At 39.4% G+C, this 19,216-nt stretch overlaps 2 protein-coding genes across 2 annotated transcripts; both read right to left on the reverse strand.

Annotated features, from left to right (window-relative positions):
- Window positions 1–1,237: 1,237 nt before the first annotated feature.
- rnf115b (ring finger protein 115b) lies at window positions 1,238–6,541 on the reverse strand. The gene is made up of 9 exons (XM_072448020.1): window positions 6,386–6,541; window positions 5,203–5,261; window positions 5,062–5,119; window positions 3,098–3,321; window positions 2,370–2,438; window positions 2,214–2,298; window positions 2,017–2,110; window positions 1,821–1,936; window positions 1,238–1,636 (listed from the first exon to the last, which is right to left on the reverse strand). Exons 1-9 carry the CDS (start codon window positions 6,458–6,460, stop codon window positions 1,499–1,501), a joined length of 918 nt encoding a protein of 305 aa, XP_072304121.1. The 5' UTR covers window positions 6,461–6,541; the 3' UTR covers window positions 1,238–1,498.
- Window positions 6,542–7,963: 1,422 nt separating this feature from the next.
- Window positions 7,964–15,542, reverse strand: scamp3 (secretory carrier membrane protein 3). The gene is made up of 9 exons (XM_072448021.1): window positions 15,176–15,542; window positions 14,899–14,985; window positions 13,095–13,214; window positions 12,746–12,866; window positions 12,501–12,629; window positions 10,883–11,042; window positions 10,703–10,804; window positions 10,515–10,632; window positions 7,964–9,181 (listed from the first exon to the last, which is right to left on the reverse strand). Exons 1-9 carry the CDS (start codon window positions 15,194–15,196, stop codon window positions 9,020–9,022), a joined length of 1,020 nt encoding a protein of 339 aa, XP_072304122.1. The 5' UTR covers window positions 15,197–15,542; the 3' UTR covers window positions 7,964–9,019.
- Window positions 15,543–19,216: the final 3,674 nt, after the last annotated feature.

The following is a 19,216-nucleotide window of genomic DNA, read 5'->3' on the forward strand; positions in this document are numbered from 1 at the left end:
ATTAAAACTGTAAATGATTTACCAAGCTTGACTCATTCCTAACAACATATTTGCTCATTATGAATTAAGTCTTTATTCATGCTGTTTTAAGACTAGTGTAGTTATAATGTGTTGCTGTTTCTTTACCTGAAAATGTTCAACTTTCTTGCACCTTATTCATTAAATTACACAGGTGTATTCAAATAACAGGCTTTCACTACGTATATGTGTGAGTTCACAATAATACATAATAGTTTGAATCCATGATAATGATAATGTGTTGAACTAATTCAGAATGCTACACATATCAATCTGTCATTAGCCTGGTTAGCTCGCCTCTCCACAGACCTGTAACTTTGCCTGTTGTGGTGTTATCTGATTGTTTCATAGAGAAATATATATTTAATGCCATAGTGTGGAACATTCCAGGAAAAAAGCAGGTGCCCTGGCTCTCCTCCACTTAAGTTGCGACCTTTCATGAGCTATTTCAACTATCTTTGTATTGCCTGAATCAAATAATTTCAATATATTACTTAAAAGCATATTGGGTGTTGTACATGTTCCAGATAATATTGACATCTTGGCTACCATTACTTCTCAATAAATCCAATCTTTAAAGTAGACAGAATAATGACAACATATGATTGAATACAAAAAGTAGGCACAACTGCTGTTTCATTTAATCTGATTTTGACAATAAAATGCCAGACTTCCTCCTCCACTGTCCTTTATGCCAACTGACTGATGTGAAGGAGAGAAGCTGAGGAGCAAATGTTGGTCAGTCACATGGTTTCTGTGGCTGTCCTCCTCAGTCATTGACAAAAATGTCTGTTTCATTCTTTTGCTATTTTCAGTGGCAGTGGAAACCAACTGTTTTCGCAGCAACCCAAGATGGTTGTGTTTTTTCTGGTGTGCAACAGTCAACTGTCAAAAGTAGAGGTGCCTCAGCTGAAGCTGGTGGCCACAGCCCATGGCTGTAAAAACATCACAATTTACAACCATTGAGGCTTTTAGAGGCAGTAAAAGCTGATCAATGTTCGACAAAAGATGTGCAGAACAAATAATCATGTATAAAGAAAGGCTGGGGAGTTTAATGGCTTAATGGCTTGTTGTTGCATATTCTACACTTTTGTGTGGTAAAAGATGAGATGTCTATTATATAGAGCTCAAAGCTCTAAAATACCTAGTGTCTTCTAACAGTATAATAATCCATGAGTGATGAGACCGTTTTCAGCTATTTAAAAGAGTGGAACAAGAGCAGTTTTCCCATTTTTGTTTTATTAAATCTTATTCTAAATGAATGAATTAACATTATACTATTACAATTTGCAAGTAAATGTTATGTCTGTAAATTAAATCTTGATTAAAGAAGGTGCCGAAGTGATTTCACTGACCTGTGCTAAAATATAAAATGTCTAAATAGTCCAACATTTGCACATCCACTGGTAGTTCAGTTCATAACACCAGTGGCATCACAGTAAAGTCCTGAAGAAGGCCGTGCTCATTTCAGATGTCAAGTTCATTGGCACATTGCTCTGGCCTGTTGGTCTAGTTCCTCAGATTCCTCGGGTGAAGTAACTGAACTGAAGGACACAGAGGACAAGAGGCAATGGTCCACACCGCTGAGGCTTTTGCGACACACGGGGCAGGTATCATGCTGCGAACAGGTTACAGTTAAAGTTAAATAAAGGTCAGGGTTAAACACATACATGAAAAGACAGTGCAGCTTTATGTGTTATTTTGTATGTTTTACACAGGTATTAAGGCAGGATGTCTGACACGCCATTAAAAGTTTCATGACCTTTAAACCCGACTCCTCTAAACACACAGCCCCTCCTCACCAGCTCCAGCCACGGCACGATGCAGTCACTGTGGAAATAATGCAGACAGGGCAGTTGCCTGACCGACTCATCCAAAGAATACTCCTCCATGCAGACTGGGCAGTCCAGTCGGCTGTCTGCAAACACATAGTCACATAAGACTTGAGGCAGACTGATGGAGACATTGACTGATGCTACTAAATAAGATGAACATCACCTTTATGTTCTTGCAAGATGGAAACAGTTGGGAGGGACGAGATTGAGTCCTTTTCTGCTGGAGGTGGTCCTGAGATATCAAGCCGGTCTATCAACTAAAAGAGATGCATAAAATAAAGGTGCCACTGCCATAAAGTAAGGTAATTAATTGGCTGACAATTAACGTTTGCAATAATTCATAAAAAAGTAGTGACTCACATCTGTAATAACAGTATCTAACCCTCTCTGGCCCCAGGCATAGTCCCCTGGACTTGAATGCAATTGAAGCAGTCTCCATCTGTCTCTATGAGGAGAGAAAAGTTAGGCTGTCCGTAAATAGGGTCATACACAAATCTGCAGAAACTGTGTTCTTACCTAGAAGATGATGTAACAGCACCATCACTATTAATGTTGAAAAGACCAAAAAAGAATTGCTGCAGTACTCTTGAAAAAGAATGTACAGGTCAATGAATAAGATGAATAAAAGGGTAATTTAAATATGAATAAAAATACATCTGAACCACTGTAAAGACGCTTGTTTGTAGCCCTATGGTGAGGGATCAAATGCAGAAGGTTATAGAGAACATATTATGCAAAATCGTCTTTAAAGACCTTGTTACAACAATATTTCCTCATCATTAGTTTATTCAAAGTTGTATTTTGATCCTGTTTTGTTCTGCAACACAGGCTCGACTGCATGTAAATGACAATCCACTGTTACAGTGAAATGCCAGCGATGTGAGGCGGGGCAGTTTCTAACAGGAAGTCAATCGACCTATTTGTATTAGTAAGATGTTTTAGATCAGTATTGCGGTTTACGAAAAACAAATGATAATCCATCTATGTATGGTTTGGTTTAAAACAAAGTATCTGAAAAATATATAATTCCCAGAGGGGAGATTTGTTTCATGCATATGACCCATACGCTCAGCATGGGGGCTCATCTCTAGGTCAGGATTACCTTAACTGGAGGATTCAGGACAAGTGTATGTCTTATAAATATTTGTTATAATATAATAGTAAATCCTTATAGCTTGCTATACTGTGCCACCATAATTAAGAATGCTAATGACAATAACCAAAATGTTCTGACGATCACTCACTCCTCCTCTGCGCTTTCGTCCGACAGTGATGATGATGATGATGATGATGACGACCCCTGATCATTTGAAGTTTGCGGTTTTCTGGACTCGAGCTGATCAGTGTTCAGGGAAACGGAGGAGAGAGTGGAGCTGCCGGCGGAGGAGGGCGCATCATTGTCGAATTCTGTCTCTGAGGAAGGATTAGAGAGCAGGGCCGTGCGCTCCATAAACAGCATCTGCCATAACTACACACATACAGACTCATGTTACACCTAGAAGATATGACAAAAACAAATATATTACATATATAAAAATATGTGATAACTAATTAGTAGGCCTGTATATAGTTTGTCACTATTTTGCATTTAACCTGATTTTATTTATGTTCACTGCTTTAGAATCAGAGTATCAGAGAATCAGTTTATTGCCATTGCCAATTAACAGAATTCAGAAACTTAGGAACTTGCTTTGGTGATTTGGAACATAAAACTGTGAAACATGATAAAACAGCCTATATAAAATCAAAAAGAGCATGCATTAAAGAAAAAAATGTGATCTGCTATAGGATAAAGATAAGAATAGAATAACTATGTACACAAATTTTACAGTAAAATGTACAAATGTAGTGCAGAAAGTGAACAGTGACAGTGAGTGATTAAATGAGTTAAAGTGAGAAGTGTTCATGGGTCCAACGGCAGAGGGAAATAAACTGTTCTTGTAGCGGGAGGTTCTGGTCCGGATGAACCGTAGCCTCCTGCCTGAGGGGAGTGGCCTCCTGCCTGAGGGGAGTGGCTCAAATAGTCAGTGTCCAGGGTGAGAAGGGTCGGCTGTGATCCGACCTGCTTGTCCCAGAGCCCTGGAGACGTACAGGTCCTGCAGAGATGGAAGTCTGCAGCCGATCACCTTCTCAGCAGAGTACACAATGCGCTGTAGTCTCTGTTTGTCCCTGGCTGTGGCTCCAGCGTACCACACGGTGATGGAGGAGGTGAGGATGGACTCAGTAATGTCCGTGTAGAACTGCACCATCATCTGCGCTGACAGCTTGTCTTTCCTCAGTTGCCGCAGGAAGTACATCCTCTGCTGGGCCTTCTTGATGAGGGAGCTGATGGTGAGCTCCCACTTGAGGTCCTGGGTGATGGTGGTGCAGAGGAAGCGGAAGGAGTTGACGGTGGTGATGGGGGAGTCTGTGATAGTGACGGGGGGCTGTGGCTTTCCTGAAGTCCATGATCATCTCCACTCCCTTCTGGGCATTGAGCTCCAGGTTGTTGCCGCTGCACCAGGACATCACCTCCCTCCTGTAGATGGACTCATCCCCGTCCGCGCCCGATGAGGGTGGTGTCGTCCCTAAACTTGATCCGTTTTACGGAGTCGTGGCTGAAGGTGCAACAGTTTGTGTACAGGGAGAACAGCAAAGGAGAAAGTACACAGCCCTGTGGAGCTCCTGTGCTGCTAGTCCGAGTCTGAGACATTCTTCCCCAGCCAAAAGCACTACCTACGATCCATCAGGAAGTCAGTGATCTACCTGCAGGTGGAGTCAGGCACGTTGAGCTAGGAGAGCCTGTCCTGGAGCAGAGCAGGGAGGATGGTGTTGAAAGCAGAGCTGAAGTCCACAAACAGGATCCTGGCGTAGGTTCCTGGGGAGTCCAGATGCTGCAAGATGAAGTGGAGTGCCAAGTTGATGATGTTGTCCACAGACCTGTTGGCTCTGTAGGCGAACTGCAGGGGGTCCAGCAGGGAGGAGGTGAAGGACTTGAGGTGGGGAAGGACCAGGTGCTCAAATGACTTCATGACTACAGACATCAGCGCCACAGGTCTGTAATAATTAAGTCAAGTGATCCGGGGCTTCTTGAGGACAGGCACAATGATGGACGACTTGAACTTCAGTCAGCTATTTCCACTTTGGCCAAACTTACATATGTAAAATAGGTAATACTATATTTAATCATCTTAGAACATTGACATTCATATCCTTATGGACATCATACCTCTGGGGATATTGAGGCTGGCTCGCGTCTTTGAGAAGACCTTTGGTTCTGCAATAAACTGTACAAAATCTTAGATCACATTTCAATAAAAGTAACATTAAGTCAAAAAATATATATCAAAATGATCAAATTTACTCGCACCTGGAGTTTTGGTCCACTTCTTCAATAAAACCTGAGTCACAGTTAGGGCAGACCAAGTCCTAAACACAGAAATATAGAATGAAGATGTTTGAATTTATGGGGTTTATAATTGTATGTTGTATAATGAATGGGTTTTAATATACTCTTTGGATAAACAATTGTGTGGACATCACTTGTTCTACACGGGGTTGCTGAAAATGTTTCATTCATGTATAAACAGGAAGCTGAAACCCATCCACAAATCTATAAATCCTTATATGTTGTATTGGCTCCACACATTTGTCATATTAATGTCATGGCTTAAAGTCATTTCAACTAACAACAATCCCATCTTTGGTGTTGAATAATAATGCCACCACTTTCTAAAGCTATAGTGTGGAAGGAATTATTTTAGTTTATTAATGCTCACAGAAAAAACTTTGTGGGTAGTTCCTGTAATTACAAAGATACTACAAAGACACTGGGCCTTATGTTTGACATCCCTGTGCGTAGTCACTAAAGACATAACATGCAAAAAACACTCTTATGCCTGAATACTAGTAAAAAAACAACTACTACAGCATATAAAGCGGTTGCTGAGGCTTTATAATGAAGGCACACATGTTCTACCCATGGTTATAGCCCACTGCGCCTGCACCCATGCTCTGACACACGTGAGCCGCGGCGCGTAAACCTGCTGTCAGTGCATTACGTTGCACAGTGCGCTCCCTTCTGGCCCGTCACGAGAAATGAATAATTCAACAGGTTGCTCCACTTCATAGGGAATACTAGATCATCAATTAGCGGGGAAAAGACACTTGTTTACGCGCATGGGAGAACGTTGTGCGGCGCGGTGTGGCGCAAGTTGTGACCGCGGCCAGACGCGCAAAGTTACGTCCACACACACACACACACGCGCGCACGGACAACTGCACACAAGGCAACAGTGTCTAAAAATGGCAACGTGAATCAACTGGTTTACTCTCACACACCCTAAATGTAAGAGCTTTCGAAAATAGTCTTGTTTTCATAAAAGCGCGTCATTTTTTTTTGCACACTGTCAAAGCCAATTGGAGTGACGGGAACATGTTTGCGCGTTTATACTGACAGTTACAGTAGAGTCTTCGTTGCATTTGACACGCCGATTCCGCCCAAACTTAAAACGTCCTGTTTCACGTTTTGGAAAAAGACAAAAGTGACTCACCGGAAGATTGGGTGTTGTTTCACTCTTACAAATGTGGCAGAAAAACCGCGGCGCTGGCACGGCAGCCTCCGCCATGTTCACGGGTGAAATTCGCCGGGACTGACGTGGGGGTCGTGTCCAAAAAAGAAGTCCCCGGCGCTCGTCCAGCCGCAGCGGTCACACAGGGCGCTTCAAATAGGCTCAAGTAACTACTGCTGTTGAACTTAATCTATTTCCGTCAATATAAAGTAACTGCCAGTTGCTTTCATGAACATTTCGTCTTTATACTGTGCTTTAAAAGTGATACAAAATGTGCACATTACGGATCTTGTTGTTGCTATGGTTGTTACCTCTGATAAAGGCCTATACTCTATTGCTCTGATACCAATAAGACCACACATTTATGTTAAGTTGAATAGTTAAGTCTACAAATAACACTCATATACAAAATAATAACATTTATCTGGGATTATTTATTTATTGTTTGCCTAATTGGCCTTCAGTTTCACTCATTAGTCTGTTCAAAAAGTCAAATCTGATGCACTGAGGACAAACTGAGAATGACACATTGATAAACACAGTCTGGGGCAGTGCAGAACAAACTATTGGTGCCAAATATTGACTTATTAAATTATCAATATCCGACCGATACCGATATCAGAGGAAACCCTCCGATATCCAACACACCGTCCCTAGGTATTAATAAAGCTTTTATTATAACTCATCACTCTAACCCATTCAAAAGATATAGCATTATTTTTTGATTGTTAATACTTATATACAAAATAATAACATTTATCTGGGATTATTTATTTATTTATTTATTGCATGATTGCATATGAAATTTCCCCATGTGGGAATATAAAGGAATATTTTATCATATTTTATCTTAATTGGCCTTCAGTTTCCCTCATTAGTCTGTTCAAAAAGTTAAATCTGATGCACTGAGGAAAAACTGAGAATGGCACATTGATAAACAAAGTCTGGGGCAGTTCAGAACAAACTATTGGTGCCAAATATTGACTAAGCTATCAATATCCGACCGATACGATATCTGAGGAAACCCTCCGATATCCAATACACCATCCCTAGGTTTTAATAAAGCTTTTATTATAACTCATCACTCTAACCCATTCAAAAGATATAGCATTATTTTTTTTGATTGTTAAATGCTATGGGAACAGTCCTAATTTTTAATCACTCTGAAATAAAAGTAGCTGTGGTGTATTGTAGCAGTACGGGTCAGTGAGTGGAGAACCTGCTTCACTGGGCAGCTGCGCCTCTTGCATTGTGTCTGGACAATGCACCTTTTTGATGGACTGCTGCAAAAATATGGAGCATTGTTTTCTTTTACAAGAGCGAAATGCAGTTTGAATGACAATGACAATAAAAAGACAACCAGAGGCAAGTTCTGCTGACAGAAGTAAACAAATCCACTGTATTTAGGCCTATATCAAACACATGTGACACAGGCAGATCACGGTCTGGATCAATAAAATTTTTTGGAGAGATGAAGCTGAATTTACTTGTGAATCCCCTGCTATGCGTTTGTAGAATCAGGGAAATATATGTTGCTTTAAAACAATGTACACGAAGAGGTAAGCATGTCATTACAATTTATTAAAACCAAAATAGTGACCTTTAATAATAACTACACACCAACAAAACAGTGAAATCTTAACCAAACCAACACATCACAGTTTAAGAGGATTTGGCAACAAGGGAGAATATGCCAGGCATTCACTTAGGAATAGATTAACAAAACAACGTTCAGCACTTGGCGTTTAGCAAACAAAGAAATTGGCGTTAAGTATCAAATATTAAGATGGCTTTTTAATATTTACACCTTAATATATCATCTCCAGCACAAAATAGTACAAAATTATAAGGTTAGAACTGACTTGATCACTTGGCACACAACTTTTAGCATTAAAAAAAACAAAAACATTTTTTTTATTTATTTATATTTATTTCACAAGTACAATCTAAATCATCCCCCTGAATAACTGTGATGTTGACCTGTTTGGCAATATAGCTAATCATCCTGTACATTTAACATACATTATTAACCCTCGTTTTCATGGCCGTTACAATAAATAAATATGATCCTTGTTTTGATTCAAAAGGTAAATCTGACATTACAATACGATGGCTGGATCAGAGAAAATAAAACATATTTAAAGGAGTTTACAACATCCCAGCGATATCTGCAGATGCAAAGTTAACATTGCAGATGACAGATATTTTGTCGTTGTCATAATGGTATAGAAATTTAGTAAGTTGGCCAAATAAACGAATAGTTTTATTGTTAAATCGGTCCCATGTCGACTCATAGTGAAGTATGTAATCGCTTTTATTTCACGCGAATTGAGTAGAGACGAAAAAGATTGATTTAACTCAACTTAATTTGTCAAAATAGACCAAATATTACCCAGTGTGTCGTTTTACCTCACATAAGATTCACTTCATAAACCTCGATCAACCTCTGACATTTGCATTATCCTGTCGCTAACTGCCCAGTACATCCTTCACTATTTTGCACGTAGTGGGCTCACTTTTGCCCAATTGTCGTCATAATAAATAGAGTTAGCGGTTCCAATGGCCACTCTTTAAAGCTGTCCCCACTCCTGCCCACACGTCAGACCCCCTCTCCGTCTACCGCGGTGCCGTGAACGCCCCCTGCGCGGCGTTGGTGGCAGCGCTGGCGGCGGCGGTGGCAGCAGCTTGACGTACGGCCTGGTTGGACATGACCCCGGTGGCGAACTCAGACTGGGCCTTCTGAAAGCTGGCATCGGTCTGACGGTACAAGCTGTGGATCTGAATAGAAAAGGAGAGATATGCGCTGTTAATCATAGTCCTATTATGCACATTGTGTGGGTGAAACGGATACCCATAACTCGAGAAGAGCGCGGGGCTTTTGTTACGGATTGAATGTTGACAAGCAAGATTTGCAACTACAATGCACCAGGAGCGGAGCTGGGCAGTACGACAAACAACATGAGCCCCAATTGTTTGACACATTTTTCCATTTTATTTTGTATTATTGGAGAAAACTTTACACAATTGCCGCTCAACACAAAAATTGTGAAAATGTATTCCTCTAAAGTTTTAACTCTGCTCCAAACCACATGTTTTACAAATGGAGGATTGGCTTAAGGGTGTATTCAAACTTGTCATTATTTGGTCCAAAATTTAGCCCATTTTGCTCCTGTTCTAGTCCTTGTTTAGTCCTGATCAAGACCAGGTTTAGTACCAATTTTGTTGAGGTGAATGTGTGAACTTTAAAAGACACAACTTGATGATTAGAAATTACTCACGATCTCGAATGAAATTAAGTGCATTTCCCAGCCCTGACCAGGAGTATTATCAAACTTAATCCATCACATAAAGCCCGATTCTGTTTGCTCAAGAATCAAACTATGACTCAACGCCTCCCAGCCCGAAGTCATTTGAATAATGGTTTGGGAGAGATGCAAGAGTAACCTGGCCTACAGTCTACAAACATTACTACTGACATCACCAGTGCAATTACCTTTACTAATACTACTTGTATCATCATAAACCAGTATAACAGCTAAGGTTTGTTTGTGGTGTTATGATTATTGTGAGAAGAAACATCACAATGTAATGATTATGCACGATTATTGACACCATGACGTCCCAAAAATAGACTATACTATTGCTCCATGTGCTCAGCTTTATACACACTTTCTGAATGTTTCTGAAAAGTAAATGAGAACTAAAAAGCTAGATAAAAAACACTTTATATTTAACTTTACTTTTTTGGAGTTTAAATTGAATTGAAATAACTTAATTTTGCTTCTACAATTTTGCAGATTAATATTTATATATCTATTTAATATTTTTTAATGTTGCAATTACATTGTGACTTGTATCTATTAATTGAGCAATCTTGACATCCCTGCAACAACTTTTCAGCACAAATACTACAAATGACTCCTTTAGTGCATAATTACCAACCACAAGTACCACATTGGACTGCCCGCTTCCTAGTTTCACTCAAGTAAAAGTATTTCACGTCATAAAATATTTATTTTTCTATCCACATTTCAATAAAGGTGCCTGTTTATTGACAAATACTTGACGTTTAAGTGCATTTTACCTCGGTCAGGGTGAAAACAGTACTTACCCTCTTCAACAGGAAAATCCCCATCACGGCCTGAGCGTTGAAAAGGATGGCATTGACTATCATGATCACTCCAACTCCTATATTTGCCCTCAAACCGACCAAACTCACAATCCAACCACTACGGAACCACAAAAAAGTCAATTTTACAATGTTTTTTTCTCAAAATAACTGACTTTTTGCACAAATACCTGAATCCAGACCCAGGAATCCCAATCGCCTCGATGACGGACATACCACAATGAGCAAAGAAAATAAAAAAGAAGAAAAAGAAGTTGACCGAGCTGTCACTCCTGCGAGAAAACAAACAACATTAGCGCTGCGACATTTACTTAAGATAATTAGATGCGTTTTTTTTTTTTTTTACTCACCTAAAAGCTTTGTATACGGGTCGGTACCAGCAAACGAACGAGCACGGCGTGAAGAGGAGAGCCCAGAGGATGGCGAGGCCGAAGCCAACTCCAGTGTCCGAACTTACGCAAAATGCCGCCAGAGATGAAATTAGGTTCAGCAGAAGATTACCTGAGCAAACTGACAAGAGAAATTTCAACCGTTAACTGCGTGAACTCATAGTAATGGCATGAATTTTAACTTGTATAATGATAATTCAAGTAAAACCTTCAGTATAAGCGTAAGCGTAACCTTCACTGATCCAGACACACATGGTTAGTTGACACCGCTGTAGTTTCCTCCTTATTTGGCAGTAATTACCTGTTCCAAATTGCGCCTTCAGGCCAAAAGAATGGTTTGGATGCAAAGAGTCCAATTTATGTAACTAATTTTGAAAGTTTTATATCATATTGTAGTTTCATATTCAATTTAGTCGATAACAATTTTGGATTCCACGCCAGCATTTTGTTTTATTCACAACAAATAAATATGGCTTTCATGTTCATGAAATTAATATAAACAAAACAATATTTTATTCTGTGCTATTTCAGACTAAAAATAGTTCAGTAAATTCCTCCAACGTCCGAAGGAAAAGTGTCTTTAGCAATAAACCTGATCAAAAAGTGGCTTGTTCAAATGTTACAGGTAGACACAAAGGCACTGAATTTGCCTTTAAAATACTCATTATGTAGAATGAATTCGAGACAGTGAGTTCGTGGCTGCACAGAGTTTTCCCTCACAGGTAAGTGTGACGAGTCCTGAACAAACATGACAGATTTCAGCTCTTTGCCAGTGTCTACTACATCCAACCCCCAAAAAGCTGCTGGACCAGACTGTGTCACTCCCGCCACTTTAAACTACTGTGCAGCTGAGGAAAGCCAAGCTGACAGCGCAGACGATGGTGCAGTTCTACACGGCCATCATTGAGTCCATCCTCACCTCCTCCATCACCGTGTGGTACGCTGGAGCCACAGCCAGGGACACAGAGACTACAGTGCATTGTGCCTCTGCTGAGAAGGTGATCGGGTGCAGACTTCCATCTCTGCAGGACCTGTACGTCTCCAGGGCTCTGGGACAAGCAGGTCGGATCACAGCCTCTTCTCACCCTGGACACTCCCCTCAGGCAGGAGGCTACGGTCCATCCGGACCAGAACCCCCTCCACAAGTTTATTTTCCCTCTGCCATTGGACTCACTTCTTAAAACACTTTAACCAAAATGTAATCACTCGCTGCACTGTTCACGTTTTGCACTACATATATACAATCAACTGTAAATGTTGTGTATATGGAAGGCCTATTTTCATTATTTGTCTTAAAGCCTATTTTTATTATTTATCCAATAGCAGATTTAAATTGTTTTTCTTTTTGACTTGATATAGGTTGTTTTATAATTGTTCATTGTTTTATGTTGCACCGAATCCCCAAAGCAAGTTCCCATGTTTGTGAATTTATTTCATTGACAATGGCAACAAACGTTTTCTGATTCTGATTTCTAGCAGTGACGAATTGTTCTTATAATGCCACAGAAGCGGCACAACATTTGCCAAAGTATGAGACTAAAACATGCTCAGAAAACACAGTCAAAACAAAGATACTCACAAATCCAGAAGTAGTACATTAAGGTGACGATGCGTTGGAAGCGTTGGCTGATCTCAATGTTGATGTCCTGGTAAAAGCAGGGCCCCACAGGGCAGAAGGAGGGCAGAGGAGGCCAGTTCTTCTGTCGGTCTGAGGAAAACAACAACATTGCATTACTATATTATTCATTATTGTCAATTAGGTTGTTTTTGCAGGACTAGTACGATGTTTAGCTTAATGTTGAGTCGTAATTATCGCGCTCTTACCGGCTCCTGCTCCGAGACTGTGCGCCTGCAGTTCCCGCTCTCTCCTCTCCAACTCTTTGGCCTTTTTCTCCAACTCTTCCTGTTTCCTCAGCAGCTCTGCCGTCGTCGCATTGACAGCGGTCTAAAAAGAAGATAATGATGATGATGATGCTGCTTTTTCTCTCACAGACGCCTGTTTACTATCTCTCTTCTACATCAATAGACTAAAAAACGAATTACGCAGATCGGAAAAGCAAAGCGAGCATCAGGAATACGAGAAGTTATGATGAAGCTAAAGACTATTACCGCCATTACCGATGCTTGCCAGTGTTACATACTTATTGACAGTCTGAATAGGTTCATAACGCACCTGGTTGGTGTAAGAGCCGTAGTTGCGCGGTGGCTCGGTGGGCGTGGTTCTTGCGGGGGGAGTTGTGGCGGGCAGAGCTTGGGGAGCAGCGGGCGGAGTGGCTTCATATGGAGGTGGAGGCTGAAAATATCAAAAATACAAATGCCAGATTAACAAATGTGTAGTCTATAAATAAATGTAAATTGTTGGGCTTTTGTTTTGGTAACGTACATTCCTGGTAAAGGTGAGAGATACAGTATTTATAACAAAAAATGTATAATATGTAGTGTAAATAGGCAAAATGAGTGTTAACTAAAACAATTTCAAAAGACAGAAACAAGTGAAAAAAGTTATATTTCTGTCCTTTTGTGGTTAATTATTTGGTCCATTTTGTGTCATACTTGAACCTCAATCAAGACATTTATAGACACATTTTAGAACATTCCTGATGCTTTGTCAAAAAAAAAGACATCTGAATATTGTTATGGAGATAATGCAAAGAAAAATCAAGACATTTTTTTTTAATCAATATCAAAATTATTAACTAATTTAAACAGTGCTTTAAACACTGAGAAAAACAAATACGACACGTGCAAACAACATACAATGTCATCACAGCAATTCTGTTATTGGACATACATAACTAAAGGGGCAGTAAACATGTCAACAATCTGAAAGCAAATAATTTAGTTTATGATGAAGCTCAATATAAAAGAAGAAGAATATTTTTGGAAAGGTTGTGCGTTAAAATAGAGGGATAAATCACATCATGAGGTTCTCACTTTGCGCTCGGTGACAGTTCTTGTTACGAAGACATGAAGAGCAACTGGTCTCACGGCAGCACATCTGTTGTTATTCAGTTTCGTTTTGTATCGCAAGAAGTATCGATATCGCATTTAGAGAGGACAAGATTATTCGGTTAATCGATACTTATGATATGACACATTATAGTCTTCTTAACAACTACAAAATAATAACGTAGGAAGCAGCAATGAGTAATTTCAGCTCAATATACATTACAATAAAGTCAAACTACGGTATATGTGAAGTACTATTTTATCCGTCTGTTTATGAGGTAATATCTTATACTTTTTTGTTCAGAATGTGTGATTTCATAAAGTCTTCTCACAATAATCTTGACACTCAAATTTGACAATCTGACATCTTTAATCGCTATATTAGCTACATCAAATATGACCCTAGTATTGCAAAAGTTGATTTGAATAACGTATATGACCTTTAAAATGCATCAGAATGTACAAAATTCAAGAATGAGGCGACTGGAGGCAAAATGAAGTAAATCATGACAAATTTTAACAATTAACTGACATCAGATCTAAATGCTAATGGTTTAGCACCTTTATAACAAACAAAAAAACAACAATTTTTGATTTCCAGGTTATTGGAAATGCCAGTTTGTTAACTTCTCCATTAAAAATATGGAAAATGCTTAGGAACTTCACAAAAACTATAATGTGTGGTAAAGTACGTGGTGTATCTGTAGATAAACTGAAAAACTATTGTGGAGTCAAACTTTCTATAAGTAAAATCTAAAACATTAAGATTTTGCCTTTAAAATAAAAATGCCAAACGCTAAATCCCATAATCTCTTGATGAACAAATATTGTAAAATATGTTTGTGACAGTATATAAACCAGGTATTTAATGTTAATACATAAACCAGGTTCTGATATCTAAGGTTAATCCTAGTTCCTACATTGAAATCCCATTATATTCAACTTCACTTTCGCCACTATTAAGAAATGTTTTATATTCTACATATATTACTCCAAAATCTGTCAAAAAATAACAAAAGCTGCTTTACCCCGGGGGTCCCATTATTATCAAACGGGTTGTACAGGTCCAAAGTGGCGTATCCAGCAGTGCCGCTGTGTTGGACCACTGCAGGGTCCTGAAAACCAAAACAACAAGGCGTTATACGATTTACAGAGAGCAACACAAACACTGCAGACCTTAAAAATCCATTTGTGACAGCTACAAGTGGGCGAGAAAAAGGCCTAGCCCATCATCACATGAGCAACAACATGCCAGCCATTATCAAGCGTGATCAAAGCATTTACACAACATTTACAGCACATTACCTGGAAAGGGTTGTCTTCCATCGGTCCTGCGCGTCTGGATTTAAAAAGAAAAGGCTTTAGTTGTGTTTGTCAGAGTCGTCACTTCTTAATGCGAAAGGGAAAACAGCAGCTGGCTCGTGTCTTTCTCGCTTGTTATCAAATACTGCGTTTGGTTCCAGTCCAAAAAAAAAATTGTAAGGAGGAGCGATTCGTGAAGTAAGCGAGGTTTTTAAGGCAATTTCCAGGAGTTAAATGCTAAATGTTTGGCTGCTAGCTGCGCCAGATCATGAACTAGCCTCTACGTGTGCGTAATGTCAACGCACGCAGAAATATCGCTGATTATTTCGGGCCGCGAGAAGAAAAAACTGAACAGGAAGGAAGAGCGAAACCACGAGGTCATGTGACAGCTGCCGCACAGGAGCACGTGAGCACCAAAGAGGCGTGGTCCACTTTAACGTAATCATTTTATTTATCACAGAAAATGTACAAAATGCACAAAATATACATTATTATAATTTTTTTCATTTTTCTTTCTTTTTTGTGCGGGTGTAGTTAGGGTGAATTCCTCAAATTGTATAAAAAAGGCCGTGGCTACAGAGCCGCGGTACGGCCATATAGCCTCATGGCTAACCCCAACCTTAACCTTAACCTTAACCCTAACCCTAACCCTAACCCTAACCCTGACGCAACCCTAACCCTAACCCGGCGCGGTCAAATAGCCCAGCAGTTTCAGGAGCCGCGGCACAAAAAAGCCTAGCAGTTTCGGCCGCGGCTCTGTAGACACTCTCATAAAAAATAAAATTAAAAAATAGCAAAATAATTAGTCCTTTCTTTATGTTCAATGGCTGCAGTACTCGTTTGTTCCAGCAGATGTCACCCGTGTGCCATGAAGCTGGATATATTTGTTTATTCTTTCGCAGTGGCATTACATGTTTGAGGTTCCATAAATCTACTCTAACGTTACCATCAATCATATAAATGTAACCAATTCATATAAAGCTAATGAAGAGTGTCTTTTTTAATTGTTTTTGCTTCAACATTAAACAAATATTGGCTAACATAGCTAACGTCAATCATTATTCGTGTCACTTTAATTTGCTGCAGATCCAGTCACATGGGGTCACATGAATGAAAGCGGTCATATGACACAAGTCTGACACAAAGCAGAACGCACTGACCTCTCCACTCACGCATAAACACTGCCCAGTTTGTGGCAGATACAATCATATTTTAATACCAACAGTAGTGGGTACTCATAAGTAACCTCTCAGCATCCTACTCTTCCTTTTAATAATTTATTTTGCAGTGTAACAGTACTCTATTTTTTTTCTTTTTTTTTCTTTACATTTTGTCCATTGCATGAACTTAAAATAATAAATCAGATGTTTCTTCCAAACCATAGACTGAGCATGTCCCCTGTAGTCCATGTTGCTCTACAATTACTCTTACTTTAGTAGCACTCTCACAAAATAGGCCTTCTTTGTACTTTCACTTCAGAAATATTATTTTGATGTAAAGGTACTAAGATAAGATACTATACTATACTATACTATTGCACCTACTATGCAAAAAAAAAACTATGAAAAACTTTTTATTAGGTCTATGTGATAACAAGTAGCAGTCACCCAGAGAGGAGGTTGTTGGTTGAAACCCCTCGCCCTTATTTGGCAAGACATTGGGAAATCTTATAGCGTGACTGGATCTAGGGAAATAAAATATATTGAATCTTACTGTAAACCCCCTTTTATTTTCCAACCTACCCTAACATTAGGCCTTTTAAATATATGTTATGTCATACCAGATTTTTCTTATTACAATATGGGATTTTCCTTCAAACTTGGCTGTAAAATGTATTGAAAACAGACCGTTTTTCACAGCTGGGCCGTCACTTAATGAGGAGTTATACTTATAACATAGCACTTAAGTTCATCCACTGGTATTATTTCAAAGCAATGGAAAGAATGACTTTTAAAATAAAAATATATTTTGCGGCTTACTTAATCATTTACCCAAAACTGTCATCTCTTTGCTAAAAAATTCTGTCCAAGTTGGTAGCCTATATGACAGCTGATTTTTATGATTCACCATTTCCTGTAATGTGATTGGTCCAAAAGGCTCTTAAATCAAAACTTGTGGCTCCAGGCCCGATAAAAGCCACAGCATTCCTGGTCCAACGGAGCAACATGAAGCCCAATGACATCACCGTCCCAGGAATGAGCTGGCACAAAGAGCGATGTGGAAAGTGGATGCTAGCAAGGAGGGACAATTTGGGCTGTTCCTATGAACTGCCAATAAGTCAAAGAGTTCATTCAGACAGGAAGAATGAATAGAAAACTCAAGGGCTCTCACAAGTCTGTATGTGCATTTTGTACTGAACATATAACACATGTGATGTGGGCCCACCAAGATGGTTCGTACCTGGGGCCTAGAATTTTATGCTACACCCCTGTATATTATTGTAAATTTAGATGCATGATAAACACAATACATACATTATGAGTTTAGGTGGGTAGTCAAAAATTGTACTCTAGAAAGAGGTCAGAATGTGATGTAGGTGTCAGAGGGACAGGCCTCAGCTGGTTTAAATCCTATTCATCAGACAGGTACCAGTTTGTTAATATAAACCTGAGCTCCTTACGTTGCTCTAAAGTAACTTACAATGTGCCGCAGGGTTCAGTACTCAGTTTACTTTATATCTGCTGGTAACATTATCAGAAAGCATGGCATTAACTTCAACTGATTTTGGGGGGTAAATTGAAAATAATCTTTGACCCAGGACAGAGCAATGTTGAAATAGTCAAACTGTGATGTTTACTTAAAAAAATAACATACATTGGAACAATATAGCGGGAAATTACGCAAACAGAACATTTGTTGCACACATGGTTGAGCTTTTGTTTTCTTTTTTGTCTTTCAAATACACAAACTTCATCTTGGAAGAGGCCCCGCTCTTTTTGTGAATAAACTGTGAATTCTTGAGAGTCCCTCTTGACAGACGAACAAAACTCTGGAAAAACCATCTTGAACCAGCGCTGAACCGAGCTTCTCAGGAAGTGGTTGTAAAGGGAGACGACGAAGGGCCATTTCTCACAGAAGTGGGGACGAGACGAGAGGTGGAGAAGCACTCACAATATGTAAAGTACTAGAGCTGGAGTGGCTGTGAAGTGCTCACATAAATCACTTGAATGAAATATATTAAGAGTTACATTCACATTGAGCACCTACTATAACTACAACAAATACTACATTTATTCCTAATTGGAGTTGTCACAGTATTCCATCAGCCTCCTTTTGTGCATTTTTTATTTTATTTTGGCCTTTCTTTAAAGTGACTCACGTGACTCCCATGATGCAAAACTGGACTTTTATCTATTACTTTTGTTTTGTCAAGAACTTCCACTAATAATTCTACTCAATCTGTTATCATTAATGCACATATAAATATTAGAAATGGAATATTTTTAGTAAACTGTAATTAAACCTGGATCGAAACCTCGATTTAGATCAAGTGTTCACAAAGATTAAACCAGGACCAAACCAGGACCAAACCAGGACCTAATCAGGACAAGTGTGAATGTAGTCAAAAGTATATGTTTTGCATATTCCATTTTTACCAGAATTAGTTTGTTTGAAGTTCATGGATTGGAGTTAACCTTCCATGTTTCCATTTCAAGCAAAATTACGGCAACATTAAAAAGGGCGTGGGACATTTTATTTCACTCTAAGTCAGTCCGTCTGGAAAAGAAACCTTCCAACTCTCCACACCCAATTTCTCTCAAACCTTTCCCAAAAAATGTCTCCAAAGTGGATTTTGAAAGATGTGAATTGTCCACAGACTGACTGAGCTCATATTGTAGTGGGCTGTAGTGACGCTGCCCGGCTCAGAGCGGACACAATGGAGCAAAGGGTGTGGAATAACCTGGAGAATATACAGTGATGTAAAGTGATATGTAACAGGGCAACGGGGGAATGGGCCGAGCAACAGGATAAAATATGAACACAATACGCTAAGAGAAGATAGCAAGAAATGTGCTGATACTTTTAAGTTTAGAGGAAATAACT

Source organism: Eucyclogobius newberryi, unplaced genomic scaffold (assembly GCF_026437365.1).
Source record: "Eucyclogobius newberryi isolate DKJ021-1_F unplaced genomic scaffold, fEucNew1.0.hap1 SCAF_16, whole genome shotgun sequence".
NCBI classification, from domain to species: Eukaryota; Metazoa; Chordata; class Actinopteri; order Gobiiformes; family Gobiidae; genus Eucyclogobius; species Eucyclogobius newberryi.